At 37.2% G+C, this 24,115-nt stretch overlaps 1 protein-coding gene across 5 annotated transcripts in view; it reads right to left on the bottom strand.

Moving 5' to 3' along the window:
* The window catches only part of NEK1 (NIMA related kinase 1), a 42,454-nt gene that overhangs the window by 4,961 nt on the left and 13,378 nt on the right, over nucleotides 1-24,115 (bottom strand). The window contains exons 13-31 of one of the 5 annotated variants that reach the window (XM_010709488.3): nucleotides 23,345-23,404; nucleotides 23,033-23,092; nucleotides 22,845-22,892; nucleotides 22,667-22,741; nucleotides 19,579-19,751; nucleotides 19,365-19,496; nucleotides 16,687-16,789; nucleotides 13,526-13,609; nucleotides 12,909-12,992; nucleotides 12,006-12,083; nucleotides 10,239-10,334; nucleotides 9,660-9,821; nucleotides 8,219-8,284; nucleotides 7,897-8,131; nucleotides 6,650-6,802; nucleotides 5,561-5,675; nucleotides 5,298-5,380; nucleotides 4,128-4,345; nucleotides 2,179-2,333 (exon numbers count right to left, since the gene is read on the bottom strand). In XM_010709488.3, coding sequence (XP_010707790.1) covers nucleotides 2,179-2,333; nucleotides 4,128-4,345; nucleotides 5,298-5,380; nucleotides 5,561-5,675; nucleotides 6,650-6,802; nucleotides 7,897-8,131; nucleotides 8,219-8,284; nucleotides 9,660-9,821; nucleotides 10,239-10,334; nucleotides 12,006-12,083; nucleotides 12,909-12,992; nucleotides 13,526-13,609; nucleotides 16,687-16,789; nucleotides 19,365-19,496; nucleotides 19,579-19,751; nucleotides 22,667-22,741; nucleotides 22,845-22,892; nucleotides 23,033-23,092; nucleotides 23,345-23,404 — 2,180 coding nt within the window. The remainder of the gene's footprint in view (nucleotides 1-2,178; nucleotides 2,334-4,127; nucleotides 4,346-5,297; nucleotides 5,381-5,560; nucleotides 5,676-6,649; nucleotides 6,803-7,896; nucleotides 8,132-8,218; nucleotides 8,285-9,659; nucleotides 9,822-10,238; nucleotides 10,335-12,005; nucleotides 12,084-12,908; nucleotides 12,993-13,525; nucleotides 13,610-16,686; nucleotides 16,790-19,364; nucleotides 19,497-19,578; nucleotides 19,752-22,666; nucleotides 22,742-22,844; nucleotides 22,893-23,032; nucleotides 23,093-23,344; nucleotides 23,405-24,115) is intronic. The other 4 variants (XM_010709489.3, XM_019614476.2, XM_019614477.2 and 1 more) reach the window with 4 other exon arrangements.

Below are 24,115 nucleotides of genomic sequence, written 5' to 3'. Positions count from 1 at the left end.
GATCAGGTAGAGATGGATTTGGCTAAGCACAACTGATGCTACAGAAACTGCAGGTATCACTTTTCAAGAAGAGAACAGGAAAGATTGATTTAATTCCACATCAGAACACTCACTTATCCAAAACAAAACAGAAAACGTGAGACAAAAGCAGCACGTGTGCCAGGGGCAGCACTTCAGCACCAGGAAAAACTGCAGAATTTGTACCTCTGCTTTATTTGTTTCATCTTATGTTCATTTTCAAATATAGGATTTCAGGGCACTTTCTATATACGTGTGGGACAACTGCTACAAAAACCTCCATTCTTAAGACTGTCAGCTAATTTTAGTATGTGAGCAATAGGAACTGGCAGTAAGAGCCAACAAAGTAGAAATAGCTTAAAAATGAAGCAGAAGGAAAATGGGCTGAGGATAAGCAATGAAGTAGAGAAAATAACTTGTGTGTTTTGCATTTGTTAATGAAATAAAAATAGCACAATACAAATGAGGAGACAAATAATATTTGTACTAACATTCCCAATGCACAGGTATGAGTTAAATACCTTATCCACTAGCCTTGATAAAAGTAAATATCATGTACCCAGTCCTAAGACAGCAAGAAACTGATATTGAACCCCAAATATTCTCTCAGACATTACATTTAGTAACACAACAACCACCACCAAGAACAACAACAAAGCAACAAGGCATAGTTTGGACACAAAGACCTCAGCTCAATTTACACCAGCAGGGAAGATGATTGTCTTGTTTATAAGTCACGTTGAACAAATGAAAATTTAGGATGAGGGAAACAAAGGACAACTAACAGCTAGGTTTTAGAGTCCAGGAATTAGTAATAAAATGAATGCATTTTAAGGAAATGCTAGAAAGAAGTGAAAACCTGAAACCACATAGAATTATCTGGAGCAAAACAGATCTAGGTCTCATCAGAGTAGACAGACTGGATGATTTTCATCTCTGCAGACTACTCAAGCTGTGGGGAACAGTCAGACTAGGGTCAGATTTTGAGGCCCCTGGAAAAATCTGGGGGAATTTAAGGACATCCCAATACCACAGCAAGGAAGACAGATGAGCAGAGATTCCCAGAACATGAAAAGAAAGGGTATAACTAAAGAATTCTTCATTTTCAGAAGAATGGTAGTCATCAACTTTGATCTGTTTCAGGGGAATATAAACAGTAAAGATAGACAGAAAAGCATCTTGAATGGTCTAAGAGACTATTTCTGCTCCTTTGTCTCAAAGCTTGCTGTTGGACAACTTCAACAGATGGACAAGACCAAGAAATCTTTTGTCTGAAGATTTGAAGGCCAAAGGCAATGAGAGATAAGCAGCTGCTGCATTGCCAATGAGCTGACTTTTGTGGGCACATCTCAAGCAAGATAACCAGCCAGAGGACACCCATGCCCACAGGTGCTGCACATGACTCTAACCTAAGTGCCCAGGGATACAGAAGGAACCTACAAACCAGGAACACTGTGCTCGGTATCGGACACCCTGTGGCATGAAACCTGCCTGCTGCCTGATTCTCCTGGGCCTGCTACCTGAGACCTGCCTGCCTCCTAGATCCACTGTCAGTTGAGCCATCTACCTGCTTGCTGCCTAAGGTCAGCCAGCCTGCCTGCCTGCCTCTACATCCTTATTCCTGCATCAGCTTTGGACTGTTGGAACGGCACACAATGGGACACTGCTGCATCCTTGGTGCTGACCATCCCTGCTTTATAGGAAAAGAGCAAGAATTCTGTCTTTCCTATCACCTGCCTTCCCTTCCCCATCGCCCTAATTAGTAATAATGACCAGCCTGTCCCTTCCCCGTCACTTTAATTAGATAACAAGCTGGTCAGACAACATCTACCTCGCTTGCATCTCATTCTCACTCAGAGTATATCACAGAATCTCCTCTCTCACTCCGATAATCAGAGCAATTCCAGAGATGGAATTTGGAAACAGTTCAGACAGATATTGCAAATAGGACATCCCATCAGCTGTGCCATTTTCTGAACAACACTCAGACTGAACGTTGATTCAAACCAAACAAATGTGAAATACAGGGGTTTTGAAGTTTGGCTAGCCAAACGAATCCATTCTGGTATATAATGGTATGCAGTATACAATTATGTATAACCAAAAATATTCCTGATGTAAGACGCCTTTTAAAATACTTGATAATGCTATTGCACTCACATATCCTCCGAATCAGAGGGTCCTTCTTTGGCCTGCTCATCTTCTGTATCATCTATTTCAAGACTGTGTTGATGCTGCACATCTGCTATGCTGGGTACATCAACTAAGGTTCTGTACAGTTTGTAAAGATCCGGGAGCGAACATGTTCTCAACATCTGCAAAGGTAACAAAGCCTTGTGTTTGGAAACAATGAGTCTGTGATTACAAGTTGCTTCAGTGTGTTTTTAAACATCAGCTTTTATTTCTCAAAGTTGGATACTGAAAACAAAAATTTCAAAGCATTTCCTCAATACTAGAAGTTTAAAATACCAGTCTGTTCGCAGTGGAAATAAAGCAACAGTGAAACAAACTGTTTGCCTCAGTGATCCACTGAGATCTCTCAGGAAATTTAAGAACTCCTAAAGAATACTAAATATTCAGCCCAATAATAAAAAGAAGCAGAAGCTAATTTTCACTGAAGTTCTGAACTTCCTCTGGCTGCAATCAAACAAGAAAAGTGAATTTAGAGAATTTATTGCTCTCTCTGGTCTCTCTGTTGTGACAACAACAAAACATCTGCTGCTTTTCTCCAAATTCTCTGCTACTATGTACAGCTCATCTGGTACTGCATTAGCAATTAGGACATACACTTATGGCCAAAGAACGTGTCAAATAAACAGCAACACGGCATGCTGAGATGATTCATAGTCACACACTGAAGAGCTTCATTATGAAGCATATCCACTGTTTTACATCTTTTAAGGGTACAAACAATGTTCATTCTGTGCTAAGTGACAACTTTCCTGTAAATCCCTAAGTCTATGAAAATTGTCTCTCTGCAGCTCATCTAGAAGCATTATTCTTCTGAACATGCCAACAGCACCAGCTCCAGTAACAAACTTCCTCATCACCCAACAGGTATCTTTCAGTATTCTATTAATCCAGTAGTGCAACTTCCATTCATGCACTCACAAGAATAGCAGAGTCACAAGAAACATTCTTCTTGATCTGGCATTTCATCAACTAGGAAATCTTTACTCCATATATTGATCAAATTCGCAGGTGTGCAAGTTTCCAAAGAACCCTTATCACCCATATTTCCCCACAAAGTAGCTTTTCTTCTATGCACTTTGCATTTTAGAATATATCCAAGAATTGCACAGTCTTAGGCCTGTTTCATCTACTGGTTCCATGCCTATTGCTAAAATACTTTAAATTCCATGTAACCACACATGTAACCCCATTTCTCTGAATGTTAAACCCAGTCGCCTCGTTACCAGAAATTATGAAATGCCTTCATTGCTCTTTTCAGTTTTTATGATGGCAAAGTAGTACAAAGTTTGTAAAACTGTAAAAAGGGAGAAAGGTAGAGAGTAAGAATTTCCTCAGTTGTATCTAAGTAACATCATTCCTCAAGTGAGGTCAATTCCTCCATAAACATTTGGAAGCATGTATGGGAACTGCTGAATCATGACCTGAGCCTCTGATTGACCACCTGAGGCGAGCAATGAGTCAGCCCTGGGAGCACAGGTGAAGGCAATTCAGCTGTGTGACCAGAAGGGGTGGAGCCCAGCTGCACCTCTCCTAGACCCCATTTAAGAGCTGACTACCAGTGGGGAAGGATCTCTTTTGGAGATTGTTCCTCTTGGAGTCTTCTCAGCGAGCCCATGACAAGGATAAACTTTCCATCCATTCTTTTTTAGTGTGATAACCTGGTTAGCCTAACTTTCCTGTATATTTCTTAATTATAACATCTGTATATTCATTGATTATACATGGCAGAATGCAGAACAGTGAAACCAGAGACTCAAAACACAATGTGAGCCTTATTCACACAATGAACACAGTGCAATCATACTGCATGGCAGACACAATTAGACAAATACAAGCCATTATGCCATTTGTTTTGGCCTCATGAAGACTCAGGAAGATTCAAAAGCATTACTAAAGAAATGAAAGTTTAAAGTTACCTTTGGGTTGTTTGCATCAAACAGCCCTGTAGAAAGTCCAAAAAATAAGGAACTTTTCCCTTTATTTTTTGCTGGCGATATGGAACGAGAACGAGGTACAAAAGGCTCTTCCTGGGAAGACTGAGATGATAGAACTGGTGAGGCTGTAGGTACAGCTGGGGGCTGTATTACCCTCTGGAATAATGGTTCCGGTTGCAGAGAGTCACTGGAACAAGTTTCTGAGATGGTATAAGAAAGTCCATTACAAATCTAAACCCAAGCTCTTGTGCAAAAGGAAACTTAAATGAGCAGAGCTAACCAATTTCTGTTGTGCAATTAGAGGAAAAACAGATCACACCATCAGAGTATTAAAATCTGTTTGGATTTGGATTACTTAAGTAAAAGCATTATAATGCAAGATTCTCCCACGTATTTTTTGAGAATCCATAACTACTAGCCACAGTCTATTCCATTCTTATGCCCTCTTGTTTATCATGGCCCAATCTGTATCTGGAATGATGGAATCATCCATCTTCATTTATTTCCTTGCCTTATACTAGATTTCTTCAAACTTATCCCAACATATGTGCTCCAACACTGGAAAAAATGTACAGACTGATTAATGGAGAAATTAATAAATTTCTCAGTATCACCAACAATACTGTAGATGTATTTTCTCTTCTAGTATAAAATACTTTCTGGAATTAGCTTAGAAACCCCGAAAGGAAGCAACTCTTCCAGGGAATAAAGACAACAGATTATCATTAACAGTTGTTTAAAATTCATCTTTTTATCCAAGCTGCATTTTAATGTTAATATTAGCGAGTCAACAAGCAAAGCAACACTTTTACCAAGTAAAACCACCAGGCTTCTTAACACTTAGGATCATCATGATAGAAGGTCACAACATTCTTGTGAATGATATTTACTTGTTATTGTGATTGATATTTACTTGTAAGTAATAAAGAATGGGCTATTCTCCCTGTGTATACATAACATAGCTTTGTTGCTACATCTTTTCTTCCGAAGCGGCAAAAATAATTCCCACAAGTCATCTTCCTAATTCATAACAAATTTGTCCTGAACTAAAAAAATAAAATGAAAACAGAAAATCTGCTCTTTTAGGGTTAGTGAAGAAGTGAGAAGGCGTAGCTCCAGTATTCTGTCCCACCAGTTGTAACACTGACTGACCTCCTGGAGCTTCATTTTGTGATTGCACTTCATCAAGCTCTGCTTTCTCAAACACTGCTTCATCTCTTCTGTCATGTTGTGCACTATTAGAAAGCAAAATTTAAAGTAGTCATTAGTCCACTGAAAAGATCCTCAGTCAGGAAGTACAGACAAGCAACAGAGCTTTAGCTAAGCTTAATCATGTAACTATTGTAGCTAGTTATCTGAACTAGAGAGAGAGAGAGAGAGAGAGAGAGAGAGAGATCAATAAAGGAATAACTCACTTATCCTGTTTTTCTTTCACCCACACTTCATTAACAGAGATGGGAAATTCCTTGCTCTGGTGCTTTTTATTTTCTTCAGTTTCTTTCAACATCTCTGCTTCCAAATCATCAGGCTCTAAAATTAAGTCACACCTTGTTAAAAACAAATCCCAAACAAAAAGGACAGTGTTTTGTAGCTGGGAATCTGCTCTATCTATTAATGTGTTCTTTGCATCTGTTGTCATCTTCACAGAAATAAACGGGAAGCATTACTTTCAGAGCAACCTACTTGAAATAAACTTGTACTGTTCTCTAATATTTTTAACTTAAATTTTAGCCAAAGTTGGCAAGATAATCATGTTTTGCTGCTTTAAATCATAAGATGAAAAGGTACATGAAACAGACTATGGTGCTGGCTAACAGCCAACGTTCTCAGTATATATATAACAAATATAACTAAGCCTTACATTTATTTTTTTAAAGCAAAATACCACCATCCTCAGTTCTATTAAAAGCAACTACTTGACAAAGACAAAAATATACTAAAGCTCTAAAAGCTTCCTGTATCTACCATTTATAAAGCAGAAGAAAAGAGGAAAGAACACAGAAATGGCAATAACAAAAGAACAGGTAAGAAAGTTGTTTAACAAAGACAGGAAGGATAAAGAAGTAACAGAGTTTGCAGCCAGGACAAAGTGTACTAGTCCAGAAGGAAATTCTACTAGTATGCTAAGTCACACACCAACAGGAAGCAGTAGGAACTATGCAATACAATATTTGGTTGATGGCATTATTAAAAAAAAAGAAAAAAAAAGACTTGTTTATATTAGCAAGTCAATTCCATGGGTTTTTGACAAAATGAAGATCTTTGCCTTGCTGCACATCCATCTTAATTTCTAACTACTTGAATGAGTGAAATAGTTCAGCGTCTTTTGCTATCAGCTTATGCTGCCATTCTGAATGTTTAGGAACATTTAAAACTGAGGCAACACACGGACGCAACAAGAATATGGACAGAATATGTTCCTATCACTTCAAAATTGTTCTCAATAGACAGTCAAGCTGGCACTTCCCACACTTGCAGCATAAATAGTTACCAGCTGTGCTTACCATTTATTACATCTATTTCTTCCAGTACTTCAGTTGGTAGCTGCAACTCTGCTTCTCCTAGAATCTTCAGGACTGAATCAGTGGGGCTTTTGCCCCAGACTTTCCTGCGAGGTTCACCAATATCCAGCCTAATTACTTCCCCCATAGTTTGCCCTGTCAAGATACAAAAACATGTTAAACTTCCGTTCACTTTATATATAATAAAAAACCTTCATAAAACTAAAAACTACAAATTCAGTATCATGCTCCTGACCTCAAGAGAGAGTTTAAAGACTATGGTGAAAAGTCTAGAGTTCCTCTTCTGCCAACTGCTTTTAATGATAAGTTATTAAATGACAATTAACATCATCTACTTCATAGGAAAAGCAAGGATTATTTTCAGCAATTCAGGTACTCCAGAAGAAAACGTTTGAGATACGTTTATAGTTGTCAAAGACTGACTTAATACCACTTGATTAAGAAGTTTCACCTCTACTTCTACCAGCTTGCTCATATGGAAGAAAAAAAAAACAGAAAATCCCTTGTCATAAGGTATCAGGACATGTTTTTCTTATTATTTCTCCCTCTGAGGAAAACAGAGGATAAGAAGTGGTGTATGGGAACTGTTGAGTCACAGGCTGAACCACTGATTGATCACCTGAGGACACGACTGAGTCAGCCCTGGGAGCACAGGTGAAGCTGTAGAGCCCATTTAAGGGCTGACTGCCACTGGGGAAGGGACTCTTTATGGGGATCCCTCCTCTGTGGAGCTTTCCTCTGCGAAGAACCTAGAACCTTCCTGTAGGGGTGAGCAATCTTCTGCCCTTCCTTTATAGCATCTTTCTACCATGCCACTCCTTTGACATTACACCTCTAGTGAAACACCTTTTCCCACTGTATTGATCCGTCCAATTGCTACAAGTGGCAACAAAGAAAGGTAGAGCAAAATAAAGTTCATTTATTTTAATTGCATCCGTTCTTTCTGTTACACTAGTGCCTATTTAAAAGACACTTAAAAAGGCAGCTTGAAGAAATAAACTATGTATTTAATTAGGCAACTATTTGTTGAGTTTATTTTTTACATCTCCTGCAGGTTATTTAACTACTACACACATGCCTTACTCCTTATCCAACTGAATACATAGCCACCTTTTTAAGAAGCAAATAGATAAGTGATAACAAAAGGATGATAATAAATGAGTACTTGACAAAAAGCAAGCATTACACACTACAAACTGATTTACTAGTATCATGACAAGAGTACTTACGGTCTGTTCCAGAGAGAGACTCTTCCATTGATAACTGAGCTAAAGGAACCACCAAATCTGATGCCCTTGATGCCCATCTTTTGCGATCTCCTAGAAGTGGATAGTTATCTTCTTGCTCTTCTTTACCATCTTCAGAGCCATCTGACTCAGAGATATTTTTATCATCCTTTCTTTCTTTCTCGTCTTCCTGAGCTTTAAGATTTTGATTTAATCTTTTCAGTATTTGCCGCTTGTTCTGAAATAAGGATCAATAGATAATTACCTAAAAGAGCATCTTTCTTAAAAAGGAAAAGAAAATTAAACAGAACGCAGCCTGACATACCTGCACTGCAAGATCTGGCTTTTTTATTTCCTCTTTAACTTCCTGGGCAGTGGTTACATTTCCATCCTTTAAATCCAAGAAGCAGGAAATATAATGTAGAAGGTATAGCAGAAAAAATAATCCTGAGAATATTAATCAACACACTGAAAAGTCACCTCTAAGACCTTTTCACTGATAAGCATAGATAGGTTATGACAAACACTTCTTGTTTTGTGGTGCTTCACAAGCACTTTAAAGGACAGAAGTCTGACCTGTTTGCTGTCTTAAGCGGTGAGCAAATGAATCTTAAGCAGACAAGTAAAAATTCACAGCATAATAAAGGCAGAGATAAAGCTAAATATGTCACACACAGCAAAATGACACTCAGTTCCAATGCCAGAAAGAAGTAATTGTGTGAGAACAAAGAAGTTGCAAGGACAGAATCCAGGAGCATTTATCAAGAAAAGTGTAAGGGAGAAAAGACAATTTTACTAATGACAGCACGTATATTATCAAGTCAGTAAAAATAAGAATAGTACTGCCTTAGTATTCAAGAACGCACAGAAAACCTGCTTGGACAAAGCTGACTGGCAACAATTACAGTAAGACAAGGCAAATACTGCATTATGCAGAGCATTTTTCAGAGAAACATTTTACATCCTTCTTGATCTGCTTCAATTACAAGAGCAGTAAGTTTGAATTACTGGGTAAGACCTATCAGACTTTTAGGAACATTCAAAATGAGCTGCCTTCAGAAAGCATACTTTACTCTTAAAAAACTGTCATACCCAAGTTTATACATAGTATATAACCCTGTACTATAATTAAATCTATAACCTAGGTAATAATACAAAGGTTAGCATTCAAGTTAACAGATTGCATTTAAAACACAAATTGTACAGTCACATGTTGAGTTTTTATGCTATTGCTTAAATCAAATGACAAACAAACATGTTAACAATAACACTATTGGGACCAAAGACCACAGAAAATATAAAATTGGAATACTGTCTTAAAACAACAAAACCAGACCATGCTGTCACACTTGAGTGCCAGACCTGTTATAATCAGTATATACTTTCAAAGTCAGTGAAAAGAATCAAGGATATAAAATGGATTGACTTAACACTTATCAGTTCCACTCCACTTGGACACAGATTACAAACTCATTAACACCTGACTTCAAGAGGCTTCGTGTCTAGTTAACCACTTCTTCCTCTAACCATGACTTCATTCATCAAAAATGAAGTTGCTATTTTGTCCAAAATTGACCAGATTTGAGTTTCAGAATACAGATGTATTTCAGCAGCTTAAAAATTGGTATTTAGTCTATTTTTTTTTTTTTGAAGCAGTCAGTATTTCTTCTACCTAATAAACACATTCTCCTAAAAATTCTTTTTTCAACTCAGTATGCTTGTCTATTTTTTTTCACGAGTTTTAGTTTTTCCACAGGACTACCTACCACTCCCACTTCTTTCAAAGCAGAAGTCATGGAGATGGGCTTAACTGGAAGCTGTTGCTTAGGAAGAGATACTCCAGGCTCTTGTATTCCATACACAGGACTGTGTCCTGCTGCTCCCACATGAAAAGGCACATTGGGATTCTTTACTCCTTTTGCTATCAGCTGTAAAAATTCAATTAAAAAGATAAAAGAAATCAAATTAAAGACTGCACATTCAACACAGTATGCTCAGATACACTCCTGTAAACCTTCAGAAAGAGCAACGTCGCACATCTTCATACTAAATGCAACTGTTAATTACACATGTTAATTACTTCCAATTAATCAGCTTCACAACATTCTGTATTTTTTGTAGTTATCACTAGTTGAACTTGTCACTCCACAGCACACACAGTCAAATGAAGATTATATACATTTTGGTAAGCTGCGATAATCAATAAAATACTAAACATAATCCTGATGACTGGCTCATGCACTCCCCTATTTCAGAAGACAAACCTGCCCAAGGTAGAAATTGACAATGAAAGACTTGATTCATACAAGGACATGGCACTACATACTTTGTGTACATTTGCTTACATGTTCTTCCCAAGCTCTCTTCTCTCTTTCATATGCTTCCTTCCTCTTTCGCTCCAACTGTTCTTTCAGAACTGCAGCTCGAGCATTTGCTTGGGCCTGTAATAAGCAAGCAAGAAAAAAAAAAAAAGATCAACTATAAACATAAAAGCATTAGTACACAGTTCTGCTGAACATTTTACAAAGAAACATTCTTGGATCATTTAATCTTGTTTTCTCTAACTTAATTCTTTACAGATGCATAGACTCGACTGATGACCAGAATCACCATACACACTAACACAGCTCAAAATTTACTAATGACTCTTGATTGGCAAAATTATATTTATAGAATAGACAGCAACTTTCAATAGAAGTAATTTAAAATTATAATCTTAAAATTTATTTTGAAGCCAAATGAATTAACCAGAGAATCACAGAACGGCTTGGGTTGGAAGGGAATTTAAAGATCATTCAGTTCCAACTCCCTGCCACACGCAGTGCTGCCACCCACCAGATCACGCTGCCCAGTGGCCCATCATCCAACCTGGACTTGAACACTTCTAGGGATGGGGCACCCACAACTTCTCTGGGCAACCTGTTCCAGTACCTCATCTCCGAATGAACAATTTCCACCTAAATTTCCCCTCTTAGATTAAAACTGTTCACCCTCCCCCCCCAAACCTGTAATCAGGTCATCACGAACATGTAAAAAGTTGCTCTCCCTCCTGTTTGTAAATTCCCTTCAAGTACTGGAAGGTTTCAATGAAGTCTTCCTGAAGAAATCTTCTCTTCCCCAGACTAACCAAGCCCAGCTGCTTCAGCCTTTGTTCACAGGAGAGGTGCCCCAGCTCTCAGATCATCTTTGTGACCTTCTCTGGGCCCACTCCAACAGCTCTGCATCTTTCCCGAGCTGCAGGACCCAGGCCTGGACACAGTACTGCACATGGGGCCTTCACAAGGGCAAAGTATAAGAAACAATCCCCTCTGGTGCCTCTTTTGATGCAGCCCAAGATGCAGTTGGTCTGTTGGGCTGCAAGTCCACAATGCTGGCTCATGTCCAGCTTTTCATCGTCCAGAACATCAACCACAAACAATTAAACATACAGCTTAAACTGTCAATATTTATTCAACAAATGAAAAAGGCTTCAGCTGCTGTTTCTCTTCTAATTCTAAGGTTAGGCATGAGGTCAGCTTGTTTGTACATTGCTCTTTGAAGATGAGGGGAGAAAGTGAACAGGTAGAGTAATACCTGCTACGTAGCGTGGTAGAGGTGGTTATTAATATAGAAAGAACAAAGAGAAAAAAGCTCAAAGTAAAAACTGGATTCCTGTGAATTACACTTGCTTTAAACTACTGAACAAAACAAAATTCAAGTAGTATGCAATAGCCCATCCTACAATCCACATGTGACCCTGTCTGCACAAGTGAAGACTCACTTATTCTTTAAACTAGAAGATGTTATTTAAGCTACATTTTCCTTTCCCTTTCACCATTGAAAGGCTATCCTAATTATTACACTAAAATGCCTTTAGGACTACAGATAGTCTAGGGGGTAATCTCCAAGGAACGGATGGGAAAAAAATCTTCATATGCTATGCTACATCACAACATACTTTAAAACTAAGATAAATCAGTTGAATGGAGTTGTTACCTCAGTACAGTAACTATGACTTACAAGAGACAGAAACCTCTATTACTGAATGTGTGAACAGATATTGATAGCAAGAAACTTATTAAGAAGGCAATTTTAAAAACAATGAGTTCCATTTCCTCCCTCCCCACAATTACCTTCTGTGCTTCTATCTTTTTGCGTTTCATTTCTGCTTCTTCACTTGACTCCTGTCCATCAGAACTGGGAGCTTCATTCTGCAAAGTACAAGTTCTCAAATAATTATCATTAACACCTGTTTTTAAAAGCTGAGAGACAAAAGTGACCGAGGGGATTATTCAGACTGATCACCTGACTAACGCAAGTCAGGATTTTACACGGTAAATTCTCACTTAAATAAAATACCCAAGTGGTCTAAACTTTCTTTTTGAAATTAATGATTATTATGATATAAAGTTTCCACAAACAAGAAAGAAAGAATGTAACAGGCCTAAAGTTGCACAGGCAGTGAAAGTTGACCCAGCAACACTGGGAAGACTGAATGGGTGGATGGCTGGTGATGAAGAATGGACACAAGAATATGTAAATAACTCGTATTCCATAACTTCTGCATAGTCCAATTTATAGAACAGAGTGGCAGAGTTGAGTAAAAATCAAGTCTCACAGGAGCCTTGAACTGTTAAAGATGAACTTGCACAGACCTCTGATTTAATACAAACTATTTAGAAGCCTATTTATTTTCGTGCAGTAAAAGGAGGAGTACAAGTAGAAATGATTTCACAAAGCCCAAGCAAAAAATCTTAGGTAACTTTTTTCCAGTGGGAGGTGTGTGTGTCAAATTCTGATGTAACTTTATGTTGTCCTATTTTAAAAAGATTGTTAGGCTACATGTACTGAAGCTCAAGCATTGGATTCCAACAAATTTTGTTAGTTCCAAAAGAAGAGATGGAAGTACACTAATTCTGTTCCACAGTTAAATGGTAGAAATATATGTAAAATTGCTTCTGAGAGAAATGTTTCTGCAGGGATAGAAGATTATATCTCCTAGCCAACGTCTTAAGTTATTTATTTTTCAAACTGACCTTCTCTCCACGAAGTTTCGCTTTAATCTGCTGACGTTCGTTGAAGTTCTGTAGTCGTATCTGTCTTAACCTTGCCAAATATTCCTAAGGCAAAGAAAGGAAACAATTTTCAATTGTACTGAAACCATTTGTAGCATGGTTAGCTTACAATACCAGTTAAGGTTCCACAAAAAGTCAAATAAAATGAGGGGAAAAACAACACAATTACTATTGCTATAGTAACATTTAATAATTCCCAGAAGAACTTTCATCCAATGAAAATAAAACTGAAACTTACACTCCTCAGTATGAAGCTACTATTGTACTTGACATAATCAAGGACCAGGAATGGTAATACATACATTACAACACAGTTACATCATACAGATATGTATGCAAGTTCAAGAAACTTTTCTAGGCAGACATTTTCTCATAACTGTTGTAGACAACAGTTTTTATGATTATTCAAAATAATAAACAAATTACACACCCACATTCCAGGAATAAATTATTTCCTAGGAATTTATGAAGTCCTTTCATTGTATTACAATGATGAACCATGCAAGGAAAAAAGGCACAGTGAAGTTCAAAACAGAGCTATTTTTGTGATGGAAGTGGCAAACATGCGGCAAGCATACCTCTTCTTCCTTGTTTCTGGATTTCCTTCCTCTTGCAGACATGGGCCTGCCTCCATAGATATCTGCCACGTTTTGCAGTGTACCCTGTTTGCCATTTAATGGTATCAAATTTAAGATGGCTTGGGCAGTAAATTAATCTGACTTATCCAGTAACTGATCACTTAGAAGAAACCAAATCCATCAATGACCTGCAGCTGCTCTTCAGTTAAATGATAACCTGATTTCATTTACAAGTAATATCTGACAGTAATAGCTGACAACCCTGAGTAGCCACAAAGAAGCTAGTTTTAAACATTGTAGAGGTCTTTTCCCTGCAGCTTGTCTTCCCCTGCTGTGCTAGAAAATGTTCTTGAGCAGCAGTTTTGGTACATCTAGAATATACATAAACAGCATCACACAGTTGGTATTTCTGCCACCACTGAGCAAAGCCTAAAATGAAAGTGGAATCTTCACATGTACATTAAGCATTTTCCCATCATAATACGTATCTTTAACACAGTAGAAGTAGCAAATTCAAGAATTCTATAGCATATGCATCTGAAGTGTATAATCTTACGTAGTGTGATTATTCAGAATCCCAAATGTAACCAAAAGTATTCAACCTTCATGGAACTTCTGTTAGTGTTTCAACTCAAGACAGTGCAAGAATCATTTAACCCAAGGTTCCCTATTGGTTTAAAATTAAATACTTTTGGTCACAATATTCTGTCCTTGCTGAACTCACTAAAAAGTGTCTTCAAAACATCATGACAGTAAATGCATGTAAGATTGTTACATAGACCTTCTGCCTTTTAAAACACTTGGTATTTTGTTTTCCCAGGCTTGAGTATAGAGAAATGCCTGTACATCAACACTGCAATTAAATTTTTTGAGTAGGTGGACCAAATCCAAATATTCTGGCTACATACTCTTTCAGATTCAGCTAAAAATCAGTAATTCAAGAAAATATTTTTTCTAAAACAGCCCTGGTTTAGTCTCTAGGGATAAATTAAATAGCTCTATTCTCATAGGTAAGAAATAGCATACAACCATGAGAATTCTATGAATTTTAGTTTCAGCTTGAGTACTAAGTTCAAAAGAAAAAAAAAAACCACTATATTTTCCACATTTTACTTTTCAGAAAACATATAGTTTTTAAAATTAAGTTTTATTTTATGCATGTACCTGATCTTTTCAAAAGCTAACTGGCACTTTACAAGTAATCCTACTGTTCACAGAATGGCCAGAGTTGTAAGGGACCTCAAGGATCACAAATCTCCAACCTCCCTGCCATATGCAGGCCCACCAACCTCCACATTTCATACCAGCCCAGGCTGCCCAGGGCCCCATCCAACCTGGCCTTGAACACCTCCAGGGATGGACGGGGCATCCACAGCCTCTCTGGGCAGCTGTTCCAGCACCTCACCACTCTCATAGAAAATCATAGAAAAGAATTTCCTTCTGATATCCAACCTAAATCTTCCCTCCCTCAACTTAAAATCATTTTCCCTTGTCCTGTTCCTCACTGTGGCATTCGCATGAGTTTTAAGTTTTCTCAATCTAAGGTAAAAGATCTTAAACAAGAATTGGAAGCAAGACTTTTGAGAACTGGTCTTAATACAGACAGTTAGTATTAATCATTTATACTCATCTACTCAAGTGAACATACTAAAATTTTCAGAGACCAGGACTCAATGTCTTCTAATGCCCCACAGCTACAAAGAAGCACAAAAATAAGTCAGCAGTTGTCTTAAAGACTGTAACATTGAAAATACCACTCAACTACCAAGTTGAACTGTAGGGTCACTTAAACAGAAAAATCAGATGTAACCACATATTGAGCTAAGGTTGGATAAATTAACACAACTCACTTGACTTAGGATTCACACAAAAAGCTCCATCTTATCTAATTCCTATCAATTTTTCCTCTTAGATTATTGTGGTCTAGAAGACAGTACCATCCCTATGTCACAGAATCGTAGGATGGCTCAAACTGGAAGGAGCCTTAAAGACCATCCTGTTCCAATCCCTTGCTGTGGGCAGGGACACCTTGAACTAGACCAGGTTACCTGAAGCTCCATCCAACCTGGTCCTGAACTCCTCCAGGGAATTCCTCAACTTCTCTGCGCAGCCTGGCCCAGTGCTGAGGTACCCCAGGTAAAATATTTCTTCCTGATGTCTAATCAAATTTACACTCATCTAGTTTCAAGTCTACCCCTTCTCTTATTAATACACGCCCTTGTGAAAAGTTCCTCCCCATCTTTCATATAGTCTCCCTTGAGGTACTCAAAAGCCACTATGAGGTCCTCCTGGAGCTTTTTCTTCTCTAGACTGAGCAACTCTTTATATAGAAATTACTGCAAGCCATGTAAGTTGTCACCCCTCCCTCCCCAGTACAAATAGGAGAAAGCTGCTGAGAGCTTCTGCCATCAGTGGTAACTGATACATTAATATGGAGCCCTGGCTTAGAGTTAGAGCCTCCCCATTTTATTACAGCTGCCCGTTAAGTGTAAAGCATTTGGGCTCAGCTGAATACACCAGAGAAATAGCAATGTGAATACCTGGGTAACTTGCATTAGTGAAATCATATACAACTACATTAATGCCAACAAAGTTAAAAACAAAGTACTGTGACTGACTCATCTACAACAAGGCAGACTGCGAAAGCATTATTTCTATCAGAATGGTTTACTGGTCTCAAAGGCTTTAAAACAGAACCACATTTTTAAAACATAAGACTCATGCTTTAGAACTAACATACTAACCTAAGGATACTTTTGCATCAAAGCTAAAGTATCTTAATAAAAGCATGTCTTCAGGAAAACACTACTATAGTTGAGTATAGTTTACAGTAAGTACAATTTCAACCAAAAACTTTACGCCTATGACCAGCAGAAAATGCAAAATACTGTTCTGAAGTTTACAATATCAAGTAAGACATGCACAGAAGAGGTATTTTTTCCCCTTTGATCATGAATTTACAAAAATGAGAAATGTCTGCACAATTCCGGTGCCTTTGTTGGTTTTATTAAGTGTATCCCCCTTGTTTTTTTTGTTGTTTTTTTGTTTTTTTTTTAATATGTAGAAAAATCTTCAGTCAGTATTTCATGGCTATGATACTAATTTAAAGATCTGTAAAGCATTCTGAAACAAAGAATACACAAAGACTGCATTTTTCATACCATGTGTCCCTCAGCACGAGCTTTGTTTTGCATGGCTTCCCTCTTTCGTTGCCAGAATTCTTCAACTTGCTTTGCTCTTTCTGCAGGTAACCATCCTTTCTGCCTGAATAATTGTAACACACAGCAAGCTCTAAGCTTCTGAAATACAGTATTCATACAACCAGTGCATTTATCTTAACTGGGAAACAAATAAGAAATTAACTTTCTGTACGTAACATATCTTCAGAAGAATGCCTTTTATCAGCCTAAACGCTCAAGTCAGACTTTCACAATATGGAGAAAAATACACTCAACAACATGAGAAGTACAATTGAATTCCCTTCCAAAACAGTGTTGCTCTCTTCCACATTCGGTTCATCAAAGCAAAAATGAATGTCAAACCATGATTTTAGTGTAGTTATTTCTGGAGATTTCTCAGCTTGTCTCACTAGTAAACATGGATAAAAAGTAAAGAGATTAATTCCTTCAAGACTTTCCTTTAGAGACTGGCAAGAAGTCTTCGTAAGCCATCCAATAAGATATCCAACAGCTTGGCAAGTCTGATCTAGGCTTGGAGCAAGAGCTTCTACCTAATAGATAACTGTCTCAATGGTGGTATTCCAATAGCATTTTGGTTAACTTAGTGGGATTTTTGTTCAGTTATTTTTAAAGTGAGCTTTGTGAGCTTTCCTGCCACAAAATTAACCAGAACAGATATTTTTTCACATATCCTGCCCCATGTCAGAGACCGGTTAGGTTAGAAAGAAAGCTGCATTCACATTATTGTAACTGAGCACCTGGCAAGTCTCCTAGTGCACAAATACAATCACTTGGTAGAGAAACCAGTTTCTAGAAGAATTGGTTAAAAGGAGACTAATGAGAAAACTCTAAGGAAAACAAGTGAAAAACAAACAAACAAAAAAGCTCTTGAACAGTGTTAGAAATCCTAACAAATCATAGAATGATGAGACAATCCCCTTTCCAAGGCTCCCCCAGCCTTGTCTGATTCTACGTAGAGTACTATCAGTCCAACAAAAGGCAGGAAGATAGCAAGAACAGCTGACAGCAATAACCCATAAGGCTGAAACAGCTAAAGAAAGAATATTTTGCCATACAGAAGCTACTGTTAGCATTTCATAAATGAATCAGCACATTCATTAAACACCTTTGAATCTTATTTTCCCCACCATGCTACCCAACAACAAATGAGGAAATGAAATGAGATTTCCATATGCCAAAATTCAAGAATTGAAAGGGAGGTAAAATTCCTTCGATAGAACAAATCCTGTAGTTGTTCTGGAAATGCAAAGTGGTTCACTGTACCACTGGTAAAGAAAGAACCACTTGGTAACTTTTTAATCTATCTATTTGACTCCCTACATGATTTTGACTGTAAACATTCATTATATATGAACTCAACTGGTAGATAAAGAAGTCTATCAAAATACATAGATAAAGTTTATCCTACAGTTTTGGAGAAGTGCCCCCTGAGCAAAAACAAAACAAAACAACAACAACAACAAAAAAAAAATATATATATATATAAGGAAGAGTTTCAATTAGCTCACAATTGCTCAAATTACTGTAAAGAAAATGGAATACACTTTACAGCTTTCAAAATTGTATCATCAGTGTTAAGTATGCTATGCTGTTGTTGCAATATATAAACTAGAAAAATGTAGAAGACTGGATATATAGTATATAATCTGGAAGGCAAAATATATACTGTATAAAATGTCAAACTGAATTAATTAATTTAGAATAAATTAAAGAAAACATTTTCTCTGGCCACTTCCTTTTCCTCACATGAACACTATTCATTTCTCCCACCAAAGGATACTATTTTTGATGCACAGAAGTTTAAATAATTCATGAGAAAAAAGCTTCCCCTTAAGAACATTAGAACAACGTTGAAGCAATGATGAAGTACTGAACTTTTAAGTATAAGTTTCTCCATTTTCCACTCCAGAGTGTGGAGACAATTCTTTGGGAAATTATTAATAGATTTCAAGGAAAGTAATATAGTTTTGGAAAACAAACAAACAAAAAAAAAAAAATCAAAGAATACCACTGTCTGAAAGATGTTATCAATCAACCTGAAAGTGGTAGATAATGACTTTTTTTTTTAAATACATACAATACACACTCACTTTCTAGTTACTGAAAAGAGTAAGTACCACAGAATTCATAAACTGTGTACCATTGTAACATCTAACACACCTCTTGATGAAGAAAGCTCCAAGGAGTTTTCCACTGATCAATACACAGAAGCTAAAAGTGCTGAGAGCTTTTTCAGAGAAAGAGCTTTTTACTCTTAAATAAAATAAAAATGCTCGGATGGAAAAAAGGCAGTCAGAATGAGATGACGGGACAAGGAAGCATCTTGGCACGTAACACAGAAATCAGAACTAGAAAAAAGCAAAGAAGGCTGTTTTATCTAGACTGTAACTGCATTAAGCCAGTCCTTTCAGCTTAAATCTAGCTTAGGTAATTGGTAATCCTTTTTTTCCCCTATTGGGAGAGCCAAGGTTTCCATTGGTGTTGAAAGTACTGTGGTCTGTGAGGGACCAACACAAAAAACAGACAGCACACTACCAATGGATAAAGATGATTCTGAGACATGTCCAACTACTAAATGGAACAGGATAGAACAAAATTCTAACACGCAGGGACAGATTTATGGATTATTGTAGTCCAACCTGTTTGCACTGGCTTGTTTAGACACCTCCTTCAACCTTTTCACTTTTTTCCTAATTGCATCAGCATCAGGTAAATGGTGATGACCTGCAGGCCCCTTAGGAACTCCTGGACGAACTCCAGGTGGAATTCCTCTGTAGATAAATACGTACAGTAACTTTCATTACTTTCATCTGAAGCAGACCACATGCAATATCACATGGAAGGTAGCCATACCTCTCAACAACTTCTTGGCCTTGTACTTCTGCCCTCCATTTGGCTTGCCTCTCTTTAGTTACTTTGAAGGTTTCCTTTTGCAACTGGTCAAAAATAGCATCGTTGTGCTCATACTGTCCTCTCAAAGAGGCAGGAAAAGGACCAACACCACCTCCACCGCCATAATATGGTGCCTGAAAATCAGAAGAGGTAGGCTGAAAATTTCAAATACTGCTTTTAACAAGCCCTTTCAATTTTTCTCCTCTCCAGCACAGTAAAAGTATGAATATGTTTTGCAATCATTCTGAATTGGTCCTAGTTTAATTTTGGCATTCACCTGTTTTAATCTACTACAAGACTGATAAATTAAAAACTTACATTTCACCTAGTACTCTAAAATAACACAGTATTTTCTCTCTCTAAGCTATTACACACGAGACATCTACTACATGTTTTGCAAGTTATCAGTAAAGAACCTGCTGAAGCATAACTGGAAATAGCAGATGTTCGACACAACAAAAAAATAAGTTTCAGTGCAAAAAGTGAGAAGTGATAGAGTACTAACTGAAGTATTAATGAATGATTGCTATCCAAACATTCATATTTTACTAATGCCACAAATGGTTAAGTATGCCTCTAAGGTTGCTGAAGGACAGTAATAGATTTATCTGAGACTCCTCATTTTCAGCAATCTGTAACTTTGTTGCATCACTAGAATTGAGATGCTTCCCTAGTAAAGCTCAGACCAGGCGAACATCTACCACAGATTAGAGCTTTATGAAAATGATCTCTGTCATCCTCAAAGACCTAGAATTCCTGGAGAAACATCATGTGAAAAAAGCAATCAAGAAAATGTTGTAAGCAGCTGTGTATAGTAATAGTCAAGGGTAGATACAGAAAGTGTGAAACTGACAAAACAAAGATAAGGTTGTCGGCACATGCATAGAAATGTTCCCTTTACACCTGGGTAACTGGTCAATGGTTGTGAACCTATGGCATATGCAATACTATAAATGTTCCAAATTATTTCACATTTCAAATAAGACAGTGCACATGTGACAGTTTTAGGATGGTCCACCTAGAAGATCTGCATCAGCCTGTATTTGATAATGGAATTTTGCTCACACACTGAGTTTCAGTTGCTCAATGCACACTAGTGGTTCCTTATAACCCACATGATAAAATGCAAACAGATCAATCCAAGCATTGAAGTAAGTATGCTGGTATGCTGTTGCTCTAGGTAAAAAATAATTTGTTACAGAAGATAGCCAATTCTACAAATAGAACGCAAAGCCTTGCCTTAGACACTGTTGAGAGTTTCACCTATAATTACTATGTATGTTTTCAAAAGGATTTTCTGAGGAAATATTACGATCAATCTCTAGGCAAACACTTAAGAAGCAGGTCTTCATCAACATGTGCAGAACAATTACAGTCTCTACTAGAATCCAAAGCCAAGTCCTTGACATCTCTTTCCCTACTTTCCCTCAGAAACAGGAACCACTCCAAAAAAAATAGGAGGAGAAAATAATGCAGTGCATGACCTTGTTATGCCTTCATCAGGGACTATGTGGCTTGCAGTTTCAGAGTGCTTGAACACTGATATTCTTAACTAACAGCATCATCAGGGAGTCACTGCCTGCACTGCTTATGTGCAGGAGAAAGAAAGAAAACAAAACTACTCTGACAGTACATGAAAACCACGAGTGACAGTAACTTAGTGGCCTGCAGTAAGGGCTGTGTAAAACTAACCTAAAGAACATATTTCAAACAGTTACATATTTATATGTATATATATGATGTCACTTTAGCTACAAAAGAATGTTTTATATTTTCAACGTCTAAGGCCCTTGCAATAAAACTCTCCAATCTAATCTAAGGCATGGTCATTTTCAGGAACATATTAGATCTCCAATCCAAATATCATGTTGCTTATACATCATGTTGTAAAGAAGGCTTGCGTGGATGACTGCCAACATCATTCTGACAGAGAGAATGATGGTGTGGAAAACAAACAACTTTTTTCAGTTTCCCATTAATGCAGAGCCTGGTAGCTTTGAAACTGATACTTTTATGTTTGCTTTTATGTTTGTTTTATATTTAAGCTTAATTAAACAATGCATGGCATGCAGCGAAATGAGATGTCTGTTTTGAAATACAGTTATGGTAAGCAGCTACTGAAACCTGGTCATGTACTTCCATTTCCTTACTATTTTCTCATACAAAACCTCCTCTCATTTTGACTGTTGTGTTCAGCCAGAGTTTGTTTATAAAAACTGTGCTAAACACATTTAAGCCCAATATTTTTGTAGGATTCACTAGCACCATAACAAATAGCTGCGTTTAAACCCACTTCATGTTGTCAGATAGATTTACATCATTGCAGTACTTGAATTTCTTCACTATCTCTTGTCTGATGAAAGTAGAGACCAAGAGTTTTGTCTTCAAATACCTTCATCATGCTTCTTTTCAGAACAGTTATGTTTCCATGGAAGCAAGAGACGTACAGACAAAGAAACTGTCACAAAAATAGCATGAAATTATGCAACTCAATTCCATAAAAGTGAACAACTAAGGGGCTCACAGCTTTGAACAAAAGATATGCTTACTCAAATTTTCTCACCTATCATAGACAACATAACACAGATATTGGAACTGTCAATTATGTTGTTAACTAAAAACAAAAGCTTAAAACATGTTTTCAATACTAGGGAAAATATCCGTTATAATAATATGAAAACCTGGAAAGATATTTCAGCAAAAAGTTTCAAGAACAAACTGGAATATGAAAGAAGCTCTTCATGCATTTACTTAGGAAAAGTAGCAAAAGCAGAATTGGAAAAAAAAAAAAGCGATGCATGAAAACCATTATTGGCAGAAAGAGAGGAGATTCAGAAATCATTAAGTATTAAAAATGAAAATTGCACATGAACTCCAAAAAGCCAGAAGTTCAGTCTGTTATACTTCTCTCTTGAGTTATCACTAGTTTAATAGAGAGCAACTTCAAGAGTTGAATCCAAGAGCAATTCTTTCTGAAAAGAGAAGATCATGCCAGATAACCAAAGGTGGGAGGAGCACACTACGTCACATTTCTGCATCTGCTGCCAACCTTAACATCACCACTTCCACCTGAACCAAGCACATTCCTCCATCCTTGTTCCCTGGCTCTGTTTATTCGTTCCATCTGAAGGAAAAAAAAAAAAAACAATAAAGGAAAACATAATTCAAGGAATCACTTTAAGTAAGAAATTAAGGTTTACTATTAACATATTTTAAACATATTTTACCCTTTCTTTTTCCAGTCTTCTTACTTCTTCTGCCTTCAGTAAACTGATCTGCAATGCATAAGGATTAAACATATTTAGAACCGGGAAACTGAACTACTGCCATCTCCTAGGCAACACAACACATGTTACTAGAATTACTATGGGTGTTTAAAAAAAAATTAAAAGGGCGTCCCAAGTATCTTGTCTACCTGATCTCTCTGGCGTTTTTCTTTTTCAGGCAATTCTAACCTTTTCTTTTTTGAAGGTTCCTGAAAAATAAGCATATAATTTGGTATTTATTGCTCAGCCATTGTTCTGTGAAGCATCTGTCAAGATTGGTTAGTATTCCACTTGCTGGTTATGTCCATGAAGACAAAAATCATTGCTAGATAATGACTGGAAAAAAAAGACAAGGAGGAAAGGTTCGAAGGTTTCATTCTGTCATTCTTAAAAGTCCAAATTCTTAAGTTTTGGACTTAGCTTTTGCTTAGATTGAAGATTAGCATGAGATTTCATGATACCTCAAACATTTTCCTCCTTTCTTCTCCTGGAATAATTTTCTTCTTTGGAGTCGGATAGGCCTAGATAAAAGGTGAAACTTAAATTAGATAGCGCAATGCTAGAACAAGAGAAAAACTAGAAGAATCTTAAACCCACATTTTGACATGTGCAAGATTGGGTTTAAAATAATTCATTAGTTGGAAGGTTGTAAATACTACCATACTTGTTCACCCACTGCTAAGAGCTCCATCTTGAAGGCTGAAAATAATAATTTAAAATCTGTTTCATCTCAAAGTTTCTTCTCTGGCAGCATCATTCCACATTATAATATTTTCATCGTCTTTGATGGTCTTTAGATATTAAGATTGTCTCTTATTTGGAAAACTAACTATTAGGTTATCCTTAGGCTTTGTCTTGTTACCCACGGAAGATAGGAACAAAGCCACACTATCAAATGTCTGGTGAAGAAGCAGTTATACATAATAAACCTTTTTTTCCTGACCCCTTAAGAACACAGTTTGCTTTGTAAGAATTTTCTTCCGACACTCTAAATTTCTATCAGATTAGTACTTCTCAAATATCTCAAACAACTGATTTAAGTCTCTAAAAGGCTTCTATGCAGTTCAAAATTCAACTACTGTGCATTCATGTAATGACACTAAACAAGCAATGAAGTTGCACGTTTCATTAGAAATCCACGTGTGACCTTCATAGTTAGCCTGGAACAACAGTCAGGAGGATAAAACTTGTATTATGCTGTAGCCATTATTTCTAGCCTATATCTTACCCCT

The sequence above is a fragment of the Meleagris gallopavo genome, chromosome 4 (genome assembly GCF_000146605.3).
Source record: "Meleagris gallopavo isolate NT-WF06-2002-E0010 breed Aviagen turkey brand Nicholas breeding stock chromosome 4, Turkey_5.1, whole genome shotgun sequence".
Taxonomy (NCBI): domain Eukaryota; kingdom Metazoa; phylum Chordata; class Aves; order Galliformes; family Phasianidae; genus Meleagris; species Meleagris gallopavo.
This window is presented reverse-complemented; position numbering and strand designations above follow the sequence as displayed.